Source organism: Pipistrellus kuhlii, unplaced genomic scaffold (assembly GCF_014108245.1).
Source record: "Pipistrellus kuhlii isolate mPipKuh1 unplaced genomic scaffold, mPipKuh1.p scaffold_m20_p_13, whole genome shotgun sequence".
Taxonomy (NCBI): Eukaryota; Metazoa; Chordata; class Mammalia; order Chiroptera; family Vespertilionidae; genus Pipistrellus; species Pipistrellus kuhlii.
The window spans coordinates 10,736,431-10,756,057 of record NW_023425438.1 but is presented as its reverse complement, the minus strand read 5'-3'; the positions used below and the strand labels follow the sequence as shown (position 1 = coordinate 10,756,057).

General features: G+C 48.9%; 1 protein-coding gene across 4 annotated transcripts in view; it reads right to left on the bottom strand.

Annotated features, from left to right (window-relative positions):
* Positions 1-274: 274 nt before the first annotated feature.
* The window catches only part of CAPN13 (calpain 13), a 61,022-nt gene continuing 41,669 nt past the window's right edge, over positions 275-19,627 (bottom strand). For 2 of the 4 annotated variants that reach the window (XM_036434860.2, XM_045580563.1), the window contains exons 10-23: positions 18,241-18,386; positions 16,911-17,053; positions 16,232-16,243; positions 14,562-14,764; positions 14,015-14,051; positions 13,394-13,450; positions 11,021-11,078; positions 10,867-10,925; positions 9,424-9,492; positions 7,596-7,671; positions 6,875-7,003; positions 5,537-5,592; positions 4,921-4,978; positions 2,811-3,021 (exon numbers count right to left, since the gene is read on the bottom strand). In XM_036434860.2, coding sequence (XP_036290753.1) covers positions 4,952-4,978; positions 5,537-5,592; positions 6,875-7,003; positions 7,596-7,671; positions 9,424-9,492; positions 10,867-10,925; positions 11,021-11,078; positions 13,394-13,450; positions 14,015-14,051; positions 14,562-14,764; positions 16,232-16,243; positions 16,911-17,053; positions 18,241-18,386 — 1,072 coding nt within the window. In that variant the 3' untranslated portion in view covers positions 2,811-3,021; positions 4,921-4,951. Of the gene's footprint in view, positions 1,059-1,624; positions 2,310-2,810; positions 3,022-4,920; positions 4,979-5,536; positions 5,593-6,874; positions 7,004-7,595; positions 7,672-9,423; positions 9,493-10,866; positions 10,926-11,020; positions 11,079-13,393; positions 13,451-14,014; positions 14,052-14,561; positions 14,765-16,231; positions 16,244-16,910; positions 17,054-18,240; positions 18,387-19,627 lie in introns of those variants that run through there. The other 2 variants (XR_006741379.1, XM_045580564.1) reach the window with 2 other exon arrangements.

The following is a 19,627-nucleotide window of genomic DNA, read 5'->3' as shown; positions in this document are numbered from 1 at the left end:
CCAGACTCCCAACTCTCGAAAAGCACTTCGTTGGTCTGAAGGATGGAGAGACGGGTTTACTATAAGGTGACCAGACGTCCCGCTTTTGGTGGGACAGTCCCGATTTTTAACAATTTGTCTCGAGTCCCGCAGCGTTTCAAAAGTCCCGATAAACGCCATGGGACGCGGGACAAATTGTTGAAAATTGGGACTGTCCCGCCAAAAGCAGGATGTCTGGTCACTTTAGTTTACTAGGATAGAAGCGAACCCACTCCAGTGACAACGTTGCTGGGTTGTGGGTAATTCGGCAGGGTTGAGGCTACTGCTGCCACATTTTACCTTCCTGCAGAGTAGCAGAAGCTGGCATGTTGCACCCACACCTTATTTCTGCATAGTGGGAAACTGTTACAGCTACTAACGTTGTTAGAATAAGACGCGACATTGACAGAAGATCCACATGAATGTACATGACATTAGTTGGGCAAACTATCAGCAGGTGTGACTTGCAGTGTAGTAAACCGCTAGATGGAAACTAATTAAAATCAACATCATCTCAAATGTCCAAAGACCATATATAGATGCTCTGAGTATTTTCTGAGTCATTTTTTTAAAAGTATGAACTTGATAGCTCTGAAGATTTTTCACATAAACATTGCTCACGCAAGGCCCTGGAGGCGCACGCTTTGTTGAAAAGAAACAGACCTGACGGGAGGGGAGGAACAGGCGTTGTCAGGATGCACAGTTCTCCCTCCTCACTTAACAAGGCAGAGGCAGCAGATGGCCGAAGGAGGGAGACAGAGGTGGGTTCACAATGGTGGACACCACAGCTTGCCCCGAGAGTCCAAGGGCAGATTGAAGCTTGTTGACACAGCTTGTGGGGAGTGACCTTGAGGAAAGTAGACTGTTGAGGGCCTTCAACGCCCCAGGCTCTGGGCAGAAGCTCATCAGACAAGGCCTTCCCATGTTCCAGTGGCTGCTTCATCACACAGAGGACCAGATGAGGGAGGAGAGGGAACGCTCTGGACTGAATGCTGGCCAACGGCGGACATCTCTTTTCTAACCCGGGCGTGATGAAAATTCTGGAAGAAAGCAACTTTGACTCTCTAGCATCAAAGTAAAGGAATGCTGGACAGAGTTAAAAGGTGCCCTGGACTTAGGAAAGCAGAGTTTAAAGGGGTAAGAAGATCACCAGTTAGACAATAGCCATTCTGAAAGAATATTGACCATGATGTATTAGAGATTATAACAAGATATTGTTAACTGTCCATTCCGCAGTAATCCAAATGGGGAAGAAGATAGAGGAACAGCTGAAATAGCAGGAAGACTTGGGTTTAAGACGATATTTACCAAAGTTGGGATGAGGACAAAAGGGAGAATTCCTTCCAGTCATTTGGGAAATGGTTACTGAAGGGTTTCTCTATGCCAGGCACTTTGCTGTGTGCTAACACGTTAGCCACAGAGAAGGCATGCCCAGCCTTACAGTGTGGCAGGGAACACAGACACCAGCAGGTAATTAAAAGTGCGTTGACTCAGCGGACTATCAATAGAGGGGAACTTCCTCAACTTGACTAATGGTAGGCATTACTGAAAGAGACTGAAACACACGTAACCATGCAACTTATGTCACACTTCCTTCTGACAGAGAGAATTGAGACCTTTTATGGAGAAAGGATAATGAGAGTTCAGTTATTTCAAAAGTTCAAGCTTTAGGTTCTACATGCAAAATTAGCTTAAAGATACAATTGAAGAGTCATTCCTGATACTAGAAATCATGCAAATTGGAAATGATCAAGTGTTCTATTTTTAAAAAGGATTGAGAGGGGAATTCAGAAAAATATAGTTGAGTCTAATTAACTTGAATCTCTGCAATGTTTGTTGGCTTGTGTTCATTAGGAGGCACCAGGTATTCATCAGGAAATGTTTATGCTAAAATATTTTTTCTTTAGAGAGACCATGTCAGTGTCTTAATTTCAAGGTACATGATTGGGAGATTAAATAAATGCTGTTTACAAATAGGACCCCAGAATGTGCTAATCACAGGTCTGCTGCCTAGGAGACTACGAGCCAAACGAACATTGGCATATAGAGAATGGTCACCAAAAGGTCCCAGATAAGAATCATCAGAGACAATGAAAGAAGAGAGGCTTTGGGTTAGGCAGCGAAGTATTTGAAGGTCTGGCATGTCCAAGTCTATTTTAGTGGTCCAGAGAGTAGAGCTTGAAGCATGAATAGAAAATTCCAGGGAAGTCACCTCTAGTTAAAGAAAACCTAACACCCGAAGGCGTCCAACAATGGAAACACAAAATATTGAGCTCCCCAGTTCAGAAATAGACAGTCTTGGGTTACATTGGACTTGACATATGTTATTTTGTGGTTATGTCACCATCTCCCATTTATTTATTTAAAAAGTTCCTTCTTTTCGATATATGTACATAGGTATGTGCTTTATTATTTATTTACCACAAGTAAAGGTCAGGAATTGTTATCTTAAAAAAAAAAAATATATATATATATATATGTATATATATATATATGTATATATATATATATATATATATATATATACTTTATTTTATTTTTTTTTACAGAGAGGAAGAGAGAGGAATAGAGAGTTAGGAACATCGATGAGGGAGAAACATCGATCAGCTTCCTCCTGCACACCTCCCACTGGGGATGTGCCTGCAACCAAGGTACATGCCCTTGACCAGAATCAAACCTCGGACCTTTCACTGAGTCAAACCAGTTAGGGCTGGAATTGTTATCTTTCTTTAATTTTTAAAATTTTATTTATTTATTTATTTATTTATTTATTTATTTATTTATTTATTTATTTTACTGTTTCATTTCATTGCTGCTGTGTATGTGCTCCAGGTGAGTGACGTAGGTGCTTATGTGGGTTATGTTCCTACAAAAATCGCATTACATCGCGCTGTAGGAACGGATCTCCGAGGCAACCGAGGGCCTACTGTATTCTATCAAGCTCTGCAGGGGCTTCTGCTATAGTAGGATGGGATGTAGACTATGTATCTGTAAGTCAGTTCTCTGAAAAGTAAAAATGTAGAAGACAATGTTACATGGGTGTTAATTCTTCAGCGCACTCAAGCTAGAGAAATAGATGCAGCTGCCTTCAGATGCCTGTGATGCATCCAAAGCTACAGAGTGAGGCAGTGGTAGGTCTGGAGCTGGACCCAATTTTCACTTCCCCGAGGTCTGATCATTTCTGTGGCTCCTCACATTAATGTTTGCTGTGACGAGAGATTGCCTTTCCTCATCGGAACTTCAGCTAAGAATTCTAAAATCAAACCAGACCCCTATTTTATACCATACACAAAAATCAACTCAAAATAGATTAAAGACTTGAACATAAGACCTTAACCTATAAAACTCCTAGAAGAAAATATAGGGAATAATCCTCTTGACATTGGTCTTGACAATGAGTTGTTTGATTGGACACCAAAGGCAAAAGTAACAAAAGGAAAAAATAAATAAGAGAGACTATATCAAACCAAAAAGCCTCTGTGCAGGCAAAAGAAATCAACAAAAAACTAAAAGGCAAACCTGCTGAATAGGAGAAAATATTTGCAAGTCATATATCTGATAAGGGGTTAATATAAAAAAAATATAAAGAACTCATATAACTCAGTAGAAAAAAACCAGCAATTGATTTAAAAATGGACAGAAAAGCTGAATAGATATTTTCCCAAAGAAAACATACAATTGGCCAATGGGTACACGAAAAGTTGCTCAACATAACTAAGCATCAGGAAAATGCCAATCAAAACCACAATAAGATATCAACTCACACCTGCCTATTGAAATCGCTATTATAAAAAAGACAAGAGGTAAGCATTGTAGAGAATGTGGGGAAAAGGAAATTTTTGTGCATTGTTGGTGGAAATGTAAATTGGTGAGTGATTGCAGCCACTATGGAAAACAGTATGGAGGTTCCCAGCAAAATTAAAGCTAGAATTACCATATGATCCAGCAATTCTACTTTTGGATATTTATCTGAAGGAAACAAAAACAATCATTTAAAAAGATATCTGTATCCCATGTTCACTGAAGCATTATTTACAATTGCCAAGATATGGGAACAATTCAAGTGTCCATCAGCGGATGAATGGATAAAGAAAATGTGGTGTATATATACAATGGAATATTACTCAGCCATAAAAAAGAAGGCAGTCCTGCCATTTTCAACAACAGAGATGGACACTGAGAGCATTATGCTAAATAAAGTAAGTCAGACAGAGAAAGACAAAAATACCATATGATTTCACTTATAAATCTAAAAACAAAACAAAACAAAAAAACCCCAAACCCACCCAAACACAAAAGAAAACCAAACTCATAGATACAGAGATCAGATTGGTTGTTTTCAGAGGTGGGAGTTGGGGTGAGCAAAATGGGTGAATGTGATCAAAAGATATAAATTTCCAGTTCTAAGATAAATAAGTCCTGGGAATGTACAGTGTGGTGACTATAGTTAACAACATTTAGTATATTTGAAAGTTGCTAAGAGAGTAAATCATAAAAGTTCTCATCATAACAAAAATATTTGTAACTATGAGTGGTGACAGTTGTTAACTAAACTTATTACGGTGATCATTTCACAATATGTACTTATATTAAATCATTGTTAAAAACCTACACTAACACAATGTTAACTATCAATCATACCTCAATAAAAAGTAAGTTGATTTTAAAAACAGATTCTAAATCCCTCACTCATGACTTTTGGGCCATTCTCTTTCATGAATGCCCACTGGTCTCCATGACTTGGATGAAATCTGCAACACTTGAAAGCTCAGGTCCCCCTTGGCTCACACAAATAAGGGCTCCTTCACCTCTGGGAGGCTGCTTCCAGGGAGAAGGTCTTGTGTGCAGGAGAAGGGAAATTGGGCCCCAAGAAGAAATGATTCTAAAGCTGCCATGTCTTACCTGGACTCTGGGGTCTGCTCTACTCCTTGCTTCAGTTGTACATGACCAAGTTCATCCACTAGGAAATAAACATTCTCATTACAACCAGTCTTTACACTCAGGAGCTTAACACAGATCAGGGCAAATGGTACCCTCCGCCCTTGAAAAATCTCAGTCTAGTCTCACCAGCCCTTTCTGGCTAATTCCAACCCACACAGGAGGTCTGGCCCCTGTCACAGCATATTTCCTGCTACTCCCTGCACTGCCAGGCAGTGGGAGGGTAGATGAGGTCGACCAGCTGGCCGGGCCAGGAGGCTCTTTCTAAAACTCAATGGGAGGAAGTTTAATGTACAGTGAGCCCAGCAGGTGTGCTTCAGTTCCTGCTTGGATTTATGACTTCCACATAATCTTCTGCTTTATTAAGCTATCGGAAAAAAATAAAATCTGTCTGCCAAGCTCCTAAAGCAGCCTTGGCAGCCAGCAATATATAAAGGTGGTAATTGGAGGCAGGGGGGCCGGCAGCTTGGCTGGCCTCTGACAGCCTGTTCGATATCCTCAGGGAGAAAAATGCCCCTGGCATCTGGGGAGGAGAGGAGGGCTGGGCTGGTCCTGTCTCTGGGAGGGCAAGGCGGCTCACCTCCACTTCTGTCAGGTAGAGTCCTTTTCCATCGTCGGAAAGCTTGTGGAAAGTCTCTAGGGTAGAGGGGAGAGGAATCAGGACAGGCCCGTATAAAAGCAAATGCGGCGATTCTGTGTGAAGCCAGAGACACTCTCTCCCTCTCCACAGGGATGCTTCACCTCTCCTTCTCTTCTCTTTCCAGGGACAGCTCGGGCTCAAGTCTTCAAAACTGTTCTGGCTGCTCCAGCCCAATGCCTCTCTCCCTCTCAGTCTCCCTGCACTATGCATCTCCGCACTTGGCCGTGGGGCAGTGTGGGCCTTTCTTTGGAAGTATTTCAGGGGCATCATTTGGGGAACCTCCCTTATCCGACTGACAACTCTCTGGAACAGGTTTATGCCTCAGGCTTTTTGTTTACCCTCCCAGGGCTCTGTTCTCACCATCTTTTTATTTTTTTGGATGATCCTCACTGGAGGACTTTTAGAGGGAGTGGAAGGCAGGGGTAGAGACAGAGAGGGAGAACCATCAATGTGAGAGAGACACATCAATTGGTTGCCTCCTGCACGCACGCCAACTGGGGCTGGAGATTGAGCCTGTAACTGAGGTTCGTGCCTTGAAAGCCCAAGGTGCCTGAAATCAAACCCGGAACCCTTCAGTCCATGGGCCTACACTCTAACCACTGAGGCAAATTGGCTAGGGCTGTTCTCACCATCTTAACATGAATCGTATAGCTCAGAGGAGCAGGGTTTACAGTGATGCCATGAGGCAGGGCGGTGTAAGGATTAGAGCCGAGGCCAGATGCCACTGCTACCTCAACCTCAGCAGGACCATTTTGAGCTATTTTTGTAGCTTGGGCTTTCACATAAGATTTCATTTACAGCAAAGAGGTATGCTGCTAAAAAGTGTCAAACCTCCGGCCTACATAGCTGGGTTTCTGAGTCCTGGGGAAAGACCTCCTGCCCCCAGCTATTTGCTGGCGTGTGCAATTCCTCCTGCAGAGACCAAGTCATTCGCCGCATGACTACAGAGCAGGCTTAAACTATAAACACAATCTGGAGAGGGACCCAGTATTCAGCATGACCCTAGAAGAAGCACGGAGTAAACTGGGTGATGAGGAGATGAGAGCCCCGGGATAAGGGAATCTCCTGGGGAGAAAACGGTGCAGAAGGGTGGCTGGGGACACAAGCCGATGACACCACTACGCAGGCTAGCGTTGGCTCTGTCTCTTGGGGCAACAGCTTCTGGGGCAGGACTCCAGGCCACCCACTGCCCATGCCAGGGCAGGAGTGCACCCCTGGTCCTCTCCTGTGCTTCCCGTCACTGTGAAGGTCTCCAGCAGGTCCCCAGGGGACACTTACTTGCCATGGCTTCCAGCCGCATCAGGAAGCAGACCAGGCTGGGGAGGCTGACCTTGCCGGCGCTGTCGCTGTACCTGAGGGCCATGAGATCCAGCAGCTCGCTGCTGACGGAGATCCCTGCAAGGAAGTCTGGGCCACAGGTTTCCTGACTTAACCTTTGTGCGAGCCTGTCCCCACATGGCGCCGTGGAGACGGCAATTTCTGCCCTCCCCGGTTTCAGAGTCATGGAGACCATGGAATGAGCTGGCACGAGTACAAGTCTGTGCCCATCTACGAGGCTCTCCTGCCGAGCTGCATCGTTAGCCCAGGACTGGAAGCCCTGCCTCCTTGAAGCAGAGATGCCATTGATTTCATTTAGCGCCAAACCCTCTGTCGAGCGCAGAAGCCTGCCCGTGGGTGTTTAGCTGCGATGCCAAGATGAAGAGTCCCCGAGGGCGGCTTGGTGGTAGGGTTTCAATCATGTGGCTTACTCTCCCACAGTTAGAGCTGGGCCGGGAGAAGGCGGCCGGCAACACTGACTGGCCCTTGAGAACTCAGGCAGAGGAAGCAGAGTCTGAGCCCAGAGCTGGAGGCCCCAGAGGCCGGTGTAAACCAGGGGAGGAGGAGCCACAGGACTGCCTGCTCCGCTGCACCAGCCTTGCTGCAGCCCATGAGGGGTGTTCCCCCCGCCCCACTCCCCACACGCTGCCACCCTCCATCATCAAAGGGTCCCCTGCCTTACCTGTATCCTTTATGGCCCCCCACAAATCCGAGCTCAGGAAAACGCCTGCATTCCTCTGGGCGTTCTGGAAAACGCTCTGACACCGAAAAGAAGCCAGGAGCCTGGGTGAGTCCCAGTGTCCATGGTGCAGAGGACGTCCTGGCAGAAGGAGGTGCCTCAAGCAAACCCCTTTTCCCTCCCTGGAGGCTCAGCTCAGAGGCAGGCAGGGCACCCAGCGGGAGACGAGGAGGCAGCCCACTCTGACCTCCCACTGCGGGGGTGGGGGCTTCTCTTCTTCCCCAACCCGCTCTCCCATCCTGCTCTCTCCTCTCCCTCACCCTGCACTGGGCTCCTGACACTCAGGCAGCTCGATGCCTTCAGGGCAGCTGGAGAGCTCGGGAAGGAGTCTGCACAGGGTGGTGAAGCGCACAGACTGGCTTACGGCCCGGCTGTGCCTTGGGCAGGTTACTGGATCTTCCCAGGCTGCCTCCCCATCTGCAGCACAGGCCCAACGGAGTAACTGCGCAGACACCTATAAAGTGCCCGGAGAGTGCTCTGTGCATAGTGAGGGTTCTCACAGGCACTGCAGTGGCTGATATGGCCCCCCCTACCCATTAGATTGTGGGGTCCTCCAGGGCTGGGGCTCCCTGTGTCCAGAACTAAGCAGTCCCAGGCCATAGCAACCCCAACGCCTCAACCTCTACAGGGGGCTCTCCCTCTCCCAGCACAGCCCTGCCTCTCCCCGATTTGCACACTAACCCTGCTTGTCCTTGTACTCCGGAGGTGAGGAAGCATGCCCAGGCAGGGGAGAGACCGCTTTGGGCTACGCATGCAGGCCGTGGGACTCCCGCTGGTATGTCTGAGGCTGACGTCAAGAGACAGTCAGTGTGAGATAGCAGCTTACACACCCTTTCTGGCCTTACCTGGCTTTGTTGGTGAGTATATCCACCAAGTGTAGAGTGTTCTCAGAGAGGTATTCATTCCCTCACTCACTCAGTAATTCATAGTTTGGTCATTTGTTTAGCACTTTGAGCACTTACTGTGTGCTAGACACTAAGGAAGGCAGTGGGGAAAGAAGATGGCTATGAGGGAGCCCCAGCCCTAGAGGACCCCACAATCTAATGGGGGGCATATCAGCCACTGTAGTGCCTGTGGGAACCCCTAAATGACCCAAGTCAGGGATCAGGTGATAACCTGGGACAGCCATAGTTTCCTGCTGCAAGTTCAAGTGTTAGGAGCTGAGGGGAGAACTCATAGGGCCTTGGGGGTGGGCAATACCCCCCGGGAAGGCCCCACAGGGATGGTGTGTATGAACTGGTCTCCCAGGTTGGGTGGGTGCTGGCCAGGCTGGGAGTGTAGGGAGGAAGAGCAAGCAGTCTCCTAGTTGGGGTGCATGGGGGAGTGGAAGGGCCTCTCCTGGACCCTAAAGGAGGGCCGTAACTCAGAGGGTCTCGTGCACAGCTCCGAGGAGGTTAGAGTTTGTCCTGAGCACTGGGGTGGCCACACACGTTTTGGTTTTGATGTACCTTCCAGCTCATGAGGGTGCAGGGGAGGAGGTGAACTGGCAGCCTGGGGGTGTGGCCGTGAGCAGGGTGATGGATGTGGGGCAAGGCTAGCTGGTGGTTTAGCTACACTCCATGGCGACTCCTTTCTCCTCCACCCTCCAAGAGCATTCCTCACCCTGCCACTTCGTCCGTACGTCTCCCCAAACACAATGGGAGTTCTCCTTGAGGCCTGGTGAGGCTCCTTTTCTTTGCACCCCTCAACCCAGGTGCAGGAGAAAGTGCCCATTAATATCTGCTACACAGAATGGAGCAAGAGTGTTCGCTAAAAGCAAACATGCCGGTACCTGGCAGCAGACGAGTCGGCTCCACAGCCTGGAGAACTCCTCCTGGTCCAGCTGCCCGTTCACTTTCAGCTGCCGGGAGTTAAGAGTTAACCAGTCCACTGTTAACGCACTGAGCGGAGGGGCCGCAGGTCCCACCAACAAGCCCTCCATCCTTCAACTCGTGACATGGATGGGACAGGGCCTCCTGCCAGCTGGCTCCTGCTGCGCCTGGAAGGGACCTGGCTTGGATTGACGTGCCCAGGGGAGATGGAGAGTCGGAAGGAAAAGAAAGCCCCGAGAAAGGGGAGGCCAACATCTCTTGCATCCAGACAGCCCCAACCATAGCCTTCACCAGTTGAGTGGGGAGGAGCTTAAGGGGGTCATGGCAACTCCCGAAATAGCATGAGAGGTGAATGTGGGTCAGGTGTGCATGCGAATGGACGCATTAAAGCTAGCCCTAGCCATTCCATACGATGGGTCCCTTGAGAGCTGATGAGAAGAAAAGAATGGATCTCGGAGGGCCTGGAGTGTGAGAAGGAGGGAGGGTAGAAAAGACCTGCCTGCTTTGCAGGGGAGGTGAGGGCTACCTGCCCCCAGGCTGGGGGACTGCTATAGCTTTTTTGATTCGTCTGCTGGCAGATCCAGGGCCTGATTTATGATTTCATCAAGAAGCCCTCTTGTTTGACAGTGACGACTTCCTAATTCCCAATCAAGTCCTGTTAGGAGTGAAAGAGCAACGTCTGTCTTCTTCCCAGGAGATCGCCCACCCTGAAGGGACCGTGCTGGGGGCTATGCACACAGGAAGCTAGTCTTTCCTGTCTGCCAGGGAATAGGCCCACATGGCTCATCAGAGAAAGAAGCCAGAATGGGAGGCAGAAGACCTGGGTTTGATGCCCTGCTCTGCCACATGACTATGGAAACTGAACAAGTCACTGGATGGCCGACCCTATCTCCCATCTGCCACTGGGGTCCAACTGCTGTATAGGCTGAGGATTTCTCCACTAGTTTCAGTGCTTCTGTAGCTGCTTGATAGATGGTAACTATCGTCATTGTTGCTGCAGCTATTTAAAAAAATATATATTTGTATTGATTTCAGAGACAAGGGAGAGGGAGAGAGAGATAGAAACATCAATGATGAGACTCATTGATCGGCTGCCTCCTGCACACCCGCTACCGGGGACTGAGCCCGCAACCCTGGCATGTGCCCTTGACTAGAATTGAACCTGGGACCCTTCAGTCCGCAAGCTGACACTCTATCCACTGAGCCAAACTAGCTAGGGCACTACAGTTTCCAGTATTTTGGAGAGTTAGAAGGTTAGACTAGAATCCACAGAAACCCAGGTCCTTTGGTGAGCTCTCAGAACCAAGAAGCAGAGAAAATTCTGAGAGAAAGGGTTCTGTAGCACCCTCATTAGACTCCTTGGGAGGCCCACAGAGCAGATGGAAGATGACTGCAAAGGATACATCCATCAGCGCCACGATGCTCCGGCACTCATCCAAAGAGAAGGTGTCTGCTGGAGGTCCTGAGGGGGCAGAACAGGAGGGACTGAAGGGTCAGGGAGGGTGACATTGGGCTGTCTGGGCAATGGGGGTGATGGTGGGAATGGCAGGTCCTTACCTTTCAGGAATTCCTGGTTGAGAAGTCTCTGAAGCTGGGCGGCATCAATGCCTAGTCCCTGGTCCAAACAAGGGAGGAATTATCGGGTGCCCAGGAGCTGAGGCTCACATCTGCCCGGCTCTGCAAAGCACTCAGATTGCTAGCCACAGTTCCCACCCAGTGCCCAGCTCACCCTTGTCAGGAAGCCCTCCGGATGGCTCCGGGCCACGGTAATAACTCCCTCCCTGGAACCCCTGTGGTGCTGATTACTCCTGACGGTTGATACCTTGTGTGGGTACCTTGCGTTTATCTCTTCACTCATTATTAGATTGAAAGCAGTGTTTGCTTCCTCCCCACCATGCTTTGCACTTGGGAGTCCTTCAGGAGAAGTATTGCTGAAGGAATCAATTCAGCCCCATAGGTATGTTTCCCCATCTGCTTCCAGAAAGAGACTAAGAAAATATAACTATTGAATGCACATGTGTGGGATTGAGTGTGGGGAGTGAGAGGAGATTAAAATGCTGGGAACCTAAGCTACGAGAAGCTGCTCTAATTGAACCCATTACTTAATGCTAGTCTTCCCAGACACTGACGCAGAAAGGGGGAAGCAATTGAGGTTAAGGGGAGAGAAACATTCCTGGAATGAACTTCTGGAGGCGTTAACGGAATTCAGTTTTCTATTAGGGACACTGAATGGCTGTTTGGGCAGTGTCTTCCATGATGATTTTACAGAGAAGAGCTGCTCTACATGTGGCCATTTCTTACATCAGTCTGGTCAAAGCTGTGGGGCTGATGGGACCTTAACACCCTGGCAAAGAGTTGACATGGGGAAGGAGTTGGAATGAGGCCTCCAGCAGGTGGCTTTGCAGAGTGGGGCCAAGTCAGGTGGGAGAAGGTGCCTCCTTAGGGTCTTCTGAGAACCAGCACCCCATAGATGACACGCTGTCCCCACGGTTGGCCTCATCACACTGAACTAAAAGCAAGAACAATCCTGCAGCCTGTATTTTAGCTAGAAGGATGACCACTCATGATGCCCCCAGAAATTCTGCCAGTGTCTGAAATTGGCCCTTAGGTCATTCCTCCAACGTCTCATGGCTCAGGAAAGTCCTTTTGGTGTGCCCCCTCCCCGCATCAACCAAGTTTTTTCCTCAAAGGAAACATGGTATCTTGCTTTGCAGAGCAGTTGACATGTTGGTGAGGAACTCCAACCAAACGAGAAGGTGAGCAGCTTTGACACATGCATCCTATCTCCCTCTTGCAGGTCTCCCTTCCTGAGAGACATTTGGTTGTTGTTTAGAAAAGTCCTAATTAGGGAATCCGTATCATTTATCATCTCACAATTTATCACTTTTATTTCAGATGCGTAGGTGCATAATCCATGTTGAGGATTTGCCACTCACCCATGAAGGTGAGTTTGGTCTCAGGTACCTAGTCCTGCTGACCACCTTGGGGCAGTGACCTTAGCTTGGGCATCTGCTCTAGGGGAAGCTAATCTCTCTTAATTCAATGCAAATTGATTGAGCCCCTATCTTCTCTGTGCCAAAGGCAGTGATAGGTCTTGGGGACAAGGAATGCATATGATTCTATCCCTGCCTTCAGGACCTCACAGACTGTATTAGGTCAAGAGCCTTTTGAATCAGCCCAGATATGGATCTAAATCCTGGGCCCATATTAATTTCAAGGAGGTCCATACTGGGCTGCTCTTTGTAACCTGTACCCTACATGCCAGCCACATTTTTTACTTCTTGAGTTTTCCTCTGAGCATAGGCTCCTGAATCATTTCCCTTTGGGCTGCCTCCTGACCATCACTGCCCCAGCAGCCTGAATGTCTGGCTTCCATCCTGTCCTTGGCCTCTGCCTGGCCCAGGGCTGGCACCATGCACATGATCATCTGTATCACTTTCCACCCAACATGATTATTAATGATAAAAAGCCCATCATGTAGAGCCCTTGGCAGCTGTTTTTATCCTGACAAGTCAAGGAGTTCTTTATAATGGTTTATAAAACCATTAAGAAAATCCCCTGTGTACATAGGTGGCTTGCTTGGCAGGAAGAGTTCTGTTGGTGATTTCTGCAGCTGGCTATCTCCCGGGAGGAATGATGCCAAGGTTAGTGGGAGCTGGCAGAGCAGGAGAAGGAAAGATTTCAAGGGATGCTGCCAACTGCTTGTTTACAGATTTAAAAAGCTCTACATGCCATCCCAGATGTCACCCAGGCGGGACATCATTTCTCTCCAGAGTTTGGTAGCCAGGTCAGTTGTGGAGATGGCCAGAGAAGGAGGCTGATGAAATAACCCAGAAAGTTACTTTTCCTCTCTGTATCCTGATAAAAGCCTGGGACAGATTTCCTTCCCTTTGGTCCCTCCATCTCCTGTCCCCATGCTGAGTACTATACCTGCTGGGCGTATTTGTAGAAAATGCTTTGTTGGGAGCCATTTTCTGGAAGACTTGCCTGGATCAAAGGGAAAATAGCCCACATCAAATTTTTGGAAAAGAAAGGCACCTGTCTGGCACAAGAATCCCCCACCTAAATCTGGGACAGAGGTTTCATCTAGTAATTGGGTGAAACCTTTAGAGCAGTGGTTGGCAAACTCATTAGTCAACAGAGCTAATTATCAACGGAACAACAATTGGAATTTCTTTGGAGAGCCAAATTTTTAAACTTAAACTTCTTCTAATGCCACTTCTTCAAAATAGACTTGCCCAGGCCATGGTATTTTGTGGAAGAACCACACTCAAGGAGCCAAAGAGCCACATGTGGCTCGTGAGCCGCAGTTTGCCAACCACAGCTCTAGGGGAATGGGAAAATGGAAGTTGGTGGAAAGAAGATGGTTGGGTCCAGCCTGGTCTTGGAGGCCTGGCCTTCTCCTTTCTGCCCTGCCCCTTGGCGCCATCGTCATCCCATTATAATGTCTGTTTTCATTGATCAGTGGTGAGGCAAGAAGGAAGAAGAAAGAAGCTTTTGGAGATGAAATGTGGCCGATGAGACCTACCAGCCACCTTCCTGCACACCTACCTGCAGTGCTCTGAGGTTGAAACCGCTGCCCAGGTTCCTAGAAAATCAGGGGGACAGTGTGACTAGGATGCCTGCTCACTGTTCAAAGGGGCATTGCCACCAAGGACTGAGTGGAGTGTTCTAGGCACAGCAGGCTGTGAAGTGGGCAGCTCTGACAGTTGGTAGACAAAGACCATCATGACCATATGTCTAGTCTTTTGGGTCACCTGGTCCTTAACCATGTAGGAAGAGGTTCCTTTAGCAAGATACACATGGATAGTAACCCTCATTGCCAGGATGGCAGATAAGCTTCACCTCAAGTTGCAACTCCGACTGGTAGCCAAGTGGCTGCCTGGCATCCTGGACTGAGAAGGCGCCGTCCATGCTCCACTGTGAGGACTGCCATGATTGCGGGGACGTCTGCCTTGGGTCCAGGAAAGGGTGAGCTGCCCAGCAGGGTGCACACTTGCTGACCCATCTGGACCATTGTCATGGCATTGAAGACCCTCCACAATGGGTTTTAATGGCATTAAGTAGAATTTGCAGTTGGAACCCCAGAGGTTCTTACCGGTCAGGGTCTGGCATTTTCAGGAAGATTCGAAGCAAGAACTCAACTGCTTCTCTGTGCGCGGACGCAACTGCCACATAGGTCCCTGGGCGCAGCGTGAAGCACTTTGTGAGGTTGTATTTGGTTTTAGTCACAATGCCCTTGTCAGCGCTTCTGAATCGGGAGAAAAAGGTGGATGGCAGTCTCTCCTGGAAGTGCTGAAACTAGAGGAAACACGGGGATGGTGAGAAAGCCCTGGTGGGTTTGCATATCAGCCACCAGGGAGACCCTCCACCTTCCAGACGCCTCTCCACTAACCAAGAGATACGGTGCTTGGCCAAACCCACAAAATGCAAGAGAGTTTAAACCATTATTTAATATACACTGAGAGGCCAGATTATTATAATCTCTGAACGCATAATAACCTGGCCACTCAGTGTACTTATGTATAGGGGAAAGCTTGCAAATCTTGATATGTCAAGGGACCAGGAGATAGTGGCCCCCAGCCTCTGGCTAGTTAGTCCTCTGCTTTTTGCTAACTACCCACAATGCAGTTCTTCTACATGGAAAAACCTTATTTTAAAATCCCAACTCTGTGGTCAGTCTACACTGAGTGGCCAGATTATCATGCGTTCAGAGATCATTATAATCTGGCCACTCAGAGTAGATGTTAACACTATAATGAATGCAAAGAAAAATGGCAAGTGGTTTTATCTCATTGAATCTAACAGCATCTTGGATTCTGGGTTTACCTCTCTGAAGAATTTCATGGGAACCAGTGAGACTCTTTTAACACTGGGTTCCTCCGGGAGCCCTCAGACCCCTCTGCTCTGTACCTTCTGTGACACTCTCTCTGGATAGCTACAGTGGGGCTCCCTGCACTTCCTCCATTTCCTCTTCCTAGCGGAGCCCTGAAATGTCTTTTCATTGGAGAATAATAGGCCCTGATCATTTTCCTTTTATTTCAATATTTTCTTAGAGATAAAACAATAAATATAATGCAGTTCCCATTACCAGATGTCACATACATATTACACAATAAAAACCCCTTACTAAATAAATTTTCCCCAGTACATTCGAGCATGGGCATTCCATTTAGAATGGTTACGCTGCCTGACATGATTATTTGTGAGCTCCGCCTTGGGGAAAAACAGGGAGAAGGGTTTTTTTCTTTGTTTGTTTTGTTTTCTTTACTTTTCAGGGGGTGGAAACAGGGCTGTGCTACAAGATGAGATGGGAGACAGGCGGCTGTCCCAGGAATGCACCAGGGTTTTGGATGGAATCTCCAAAGTGATGCTGTTGACATGCCCAGTAGCCTCAGCAGGTTGGGAGCCTGACTTGCTTGTGCCCTTCTGGCAAAAGCAATGATGAGCTTAGTTCTTCTGCAGAGCCAGCACTGTCCTGTGTGTGTACATGCACACATATACCCACACTTGAATATCATGTCCCCTGCAATGTAGAAGATAAGGTTTTCCCTGCTTCCCTGCTCTCCTGCCCTCCTCCCTCCACTGGACCCTTGTTGCCCTGTCCAGACTCCTGATCCTGCAGAACCGACTTGCTCAATGGCAGCAAGAAGTGTGACTGTGGGGGCCTGGGAGGGCTCTTGGTCCATGGGTGTCAGTCTGTAACACTTGACTGACAGTCAACAACAGAGGCGTGAGAAGCCCAGTGAGGGCGGTGGTGAGCCATACCTGAGGGTCGACCTGTGGGGAAGAAGAAGAAAGGCAGATTCAGAAACCCAGTTCAATTCCCAAGGGCAAGCAGATCCCAGCAGCCCAGCTCAGGGCCCTGCATTCCGTCTCTCTGTGTGGTCCGCGGGGTGCCTGGCACACCCAGGGATGAGTGGGGACCGCAGCATACTGCCAGAGGGGAGCTGTGGAAAAGGAAAGCGAACCCACTGTGGGGAGCAGGAGGGGGAAGGACATGAAGGAGGGGAGAAGGGAACTGAGAGGAGGAGGCTTGCCCTTTGTCAGCTCAGCCAGATGTGGTTATTCATCACTTGTCAGCAATAATGACAAAGTTGGGAGGAAAAGCGAGACATTGATAGGGCCTGGAGGTAAGACAGATCTGGACCACGGTTTCAGCAACAAGCATGAGAGCCGCGGCACACCAGGAAATGCTGGCGTGGGTGGGTGTGTCCCATTGTAAACCTGGTCAAGTCTAAGTCTAATCTCCTCTCTGTGCCAGGTGTTCCTGCAAGTTCAGAGCTGGACCTGATGAACTCCATAGCCCCTTTGGGGTGTATCTCCGAGGCTGTGGTTTAGTGACATCTTCTAGCCTGATTGGCTATTCTCACACCCCCTCCTCCCCACTTCCCCCAGGTGGACACGAATGTCCCAAAAGGACAAACCCTGAAGCACGCGGCCTTACCTTGAACACCTGAAAGTTTAGTGGAAATTTCTCATCTTCTGCCTTTATATGTTGTGGCGTGATGTTGAAAGACACAACGACATTGCTGCCTCCCACGCTCTCCGGCACAGAGAAGATGTACTGTGTGTCCCTCTGAAGTCCTTCTGCAAGATAAAGAGCTGGGGCTGGGGTTCAGCTCAGCTCCTGGCCCCTGGGACTCTGGGGGAGACACATCGAGTTCAGAGAGCCCTGGGCATGGTTAGAACCTCGGGTGTGGGCCCCAGTGTCCAAAGTTACTAGCTGTGAAAACAGTTTCTTTATTTTGTGAGCCTCAGTCTCCTTTTAAAAACAAGGAGGAGGAAGACATTCACCACTTGGTGAAAACATTTTTTAAACTATAGAGATGAGACCAGCAGAGTGAAGAGCCTGGAGGTTGAAAGAGGGACACTTTGTGGAGGGAGGGTCATTTAGGAAACCATTCAAGACAGGAAGTGCTAAGGAGAAGGAATGCACATGTCTAGGTGTACACACACCCTCACACACTCACACACACACACACACACACACTCATATACTCACGCACGTATACACATATTCATACACACATGTCCACTCATACACACACTCAATACACACACACACACACACACACACATACACACACTCATATACACACACACACACTCAGCACACATGCACACTCATACACACACATTGTTTCACAGCCTTTCCTATGCAGGCTATGTAAGCACACTCAGGGTCACCCTCCACTCAACCACGCGTGGGGAGTGGGAGGTACAGTGAGAGTAGGTGACGCTCCCAGGGTCACAGCCAACATGATTTATCTCAGGAGCCCGGAGGCAGGCTCTGAGGGCTTCCTCTGGCATCAGCGCCCTGAGGCAGGACACACCGACTGGGGCAGGAATGTTTGCCCTTACGTCTGAGTGATGCTTGTGGTGTCTAGGACCACACAGGAATTACCAATCCCACTGTCCACAGGAGGGGCGGTGGAGGACAGAGACCAGCAACATTCCCAGAGTCACAAAGCCAGTACGTGGCAAGGACAGAGCTCAACCCAGCCCCCTCCCCCCCTCCCCCCACCGTCCTGGAAATGGATCTATTCTGCTCCTGGGAGATGGTAGGAGAGTGGAAGGTCAGGGAGACACATTTGAGATCCCCCTGCCCACCCCACCAGCACCCATTTCCCTGGGAGAAGTACTGCTGTCCCTTTAGGCTGACAAATTCCTCTCTGTCCAACTTCAGGCTGATGGGTCAGAACAAGAGCCATTGAGACCTGAAACCAGGATGGGGCCAGGGCTGGCGGCATCCCGTCTGCCAGGATCACTACTACCTGTGGTGTCCTCCGGAGTCATGCGGTTCTTAAACGTCATTTGGGACCATCTTTCATAGGACGTGTGTCCCAGGTCCAGGTTGACTGGAAACTGGTTACATATAAACAGGCAGGAGAAGTTCTCTTGGAAATCTCGACACGACATCCTGTTAAAAGTAGACACACGTCACCTAATGAGCACTGGTTTTGTCCCCAGGGTGGGGGTTCCCCTCACTTGCCTGTACCTTTGCTTGTCAGCTTCAGCATTCGCTGACTTATCACTCCCCAACCCAAGATCAGAGCCTCCTTCTCACTCTGCGTCACCTGAGGTCAAGTACCCTTCCACTCCCTCTCGTGGCTGGGAGGACAAGGGCAGAGGGAAATCCTGGGTTTTGCATGTCACCTGGCAAAGGCTTGATCACTGACTGCCATCTCCTAGACCCAGAGATCAAACTTCCAAGTTGCTCCTGGCCAGCGGGACGGCGGCCAGACCCTCTGCCAGGAGTCCTCTGAGCTGTGAGGAAATCGCCCTCCCCTGGGGCCCTTTGCCAATTTCATTGTCGAGGTTGTTATTATCAGAATGAAATGAATTCAATACTGAACATCTCACCTCATGCTGTGATTAAAGTGGAGATACTGGGAATATTTTTCCTTCTAATTTACATTCATCTCCCTGGTTCTTAATTACTTAGACCCAGCCTCCTTTCCCCATATGCTAACTCTTATTTTAAGTGTCACTAAGTAAACCAGACAGCCCTTCAGAGAAATGTCCCTCTTATCCTTTAACATGAGAGCATACGGCCAGAAATGTGTTTTCACAACATCTAGTCTTGCAATAGCCACTGGGCGGAGACACCGGTGTCTGACTGTGAGCTCTAGAGCCTCGGCTGGGTGATAAGCTGAGCTAACTCTTTTGGAATTCATGCAGGCCCCAACAAAAAGCACAGGAGAGCCCAGTGGGGTGGGGGTGTGTGGCTCAGCAGTTGAGCATGAACCCAGAAATCAAGAGGTCACCGGTTTGATTCTCAGACAGGGCACATACCAGGATTGTAGGCTTGATCCCCAGTAGGGGGGCATGCAGGAGGCAGCAGATCAATGATTCTCTCTCCTCACTGATGTTTCTATATCTCACTCCCTCTCTCTTTCTCTCTGAAATCAATCCCATTTAATAAAGGGCTAATATGCAAATAGAACAAACGGTGGAACAACTGGTTGCCATGACACACACTGACCACCAGGGGGCAGGTGCTCAACACAGGAACTGCCCCTTGGTGGTCAGTGCTCTCCCTTAGGAGTAGAGCCGCTCAGCCAGAAGCCGGGCTCACAGCCTCTGCAGCAGCGCTCAGGATGTCTGGCTGCCGGCTTAGGTCTGCTCCCCAGGGGGAAGGGTGAGGGGGGAGCAGACATA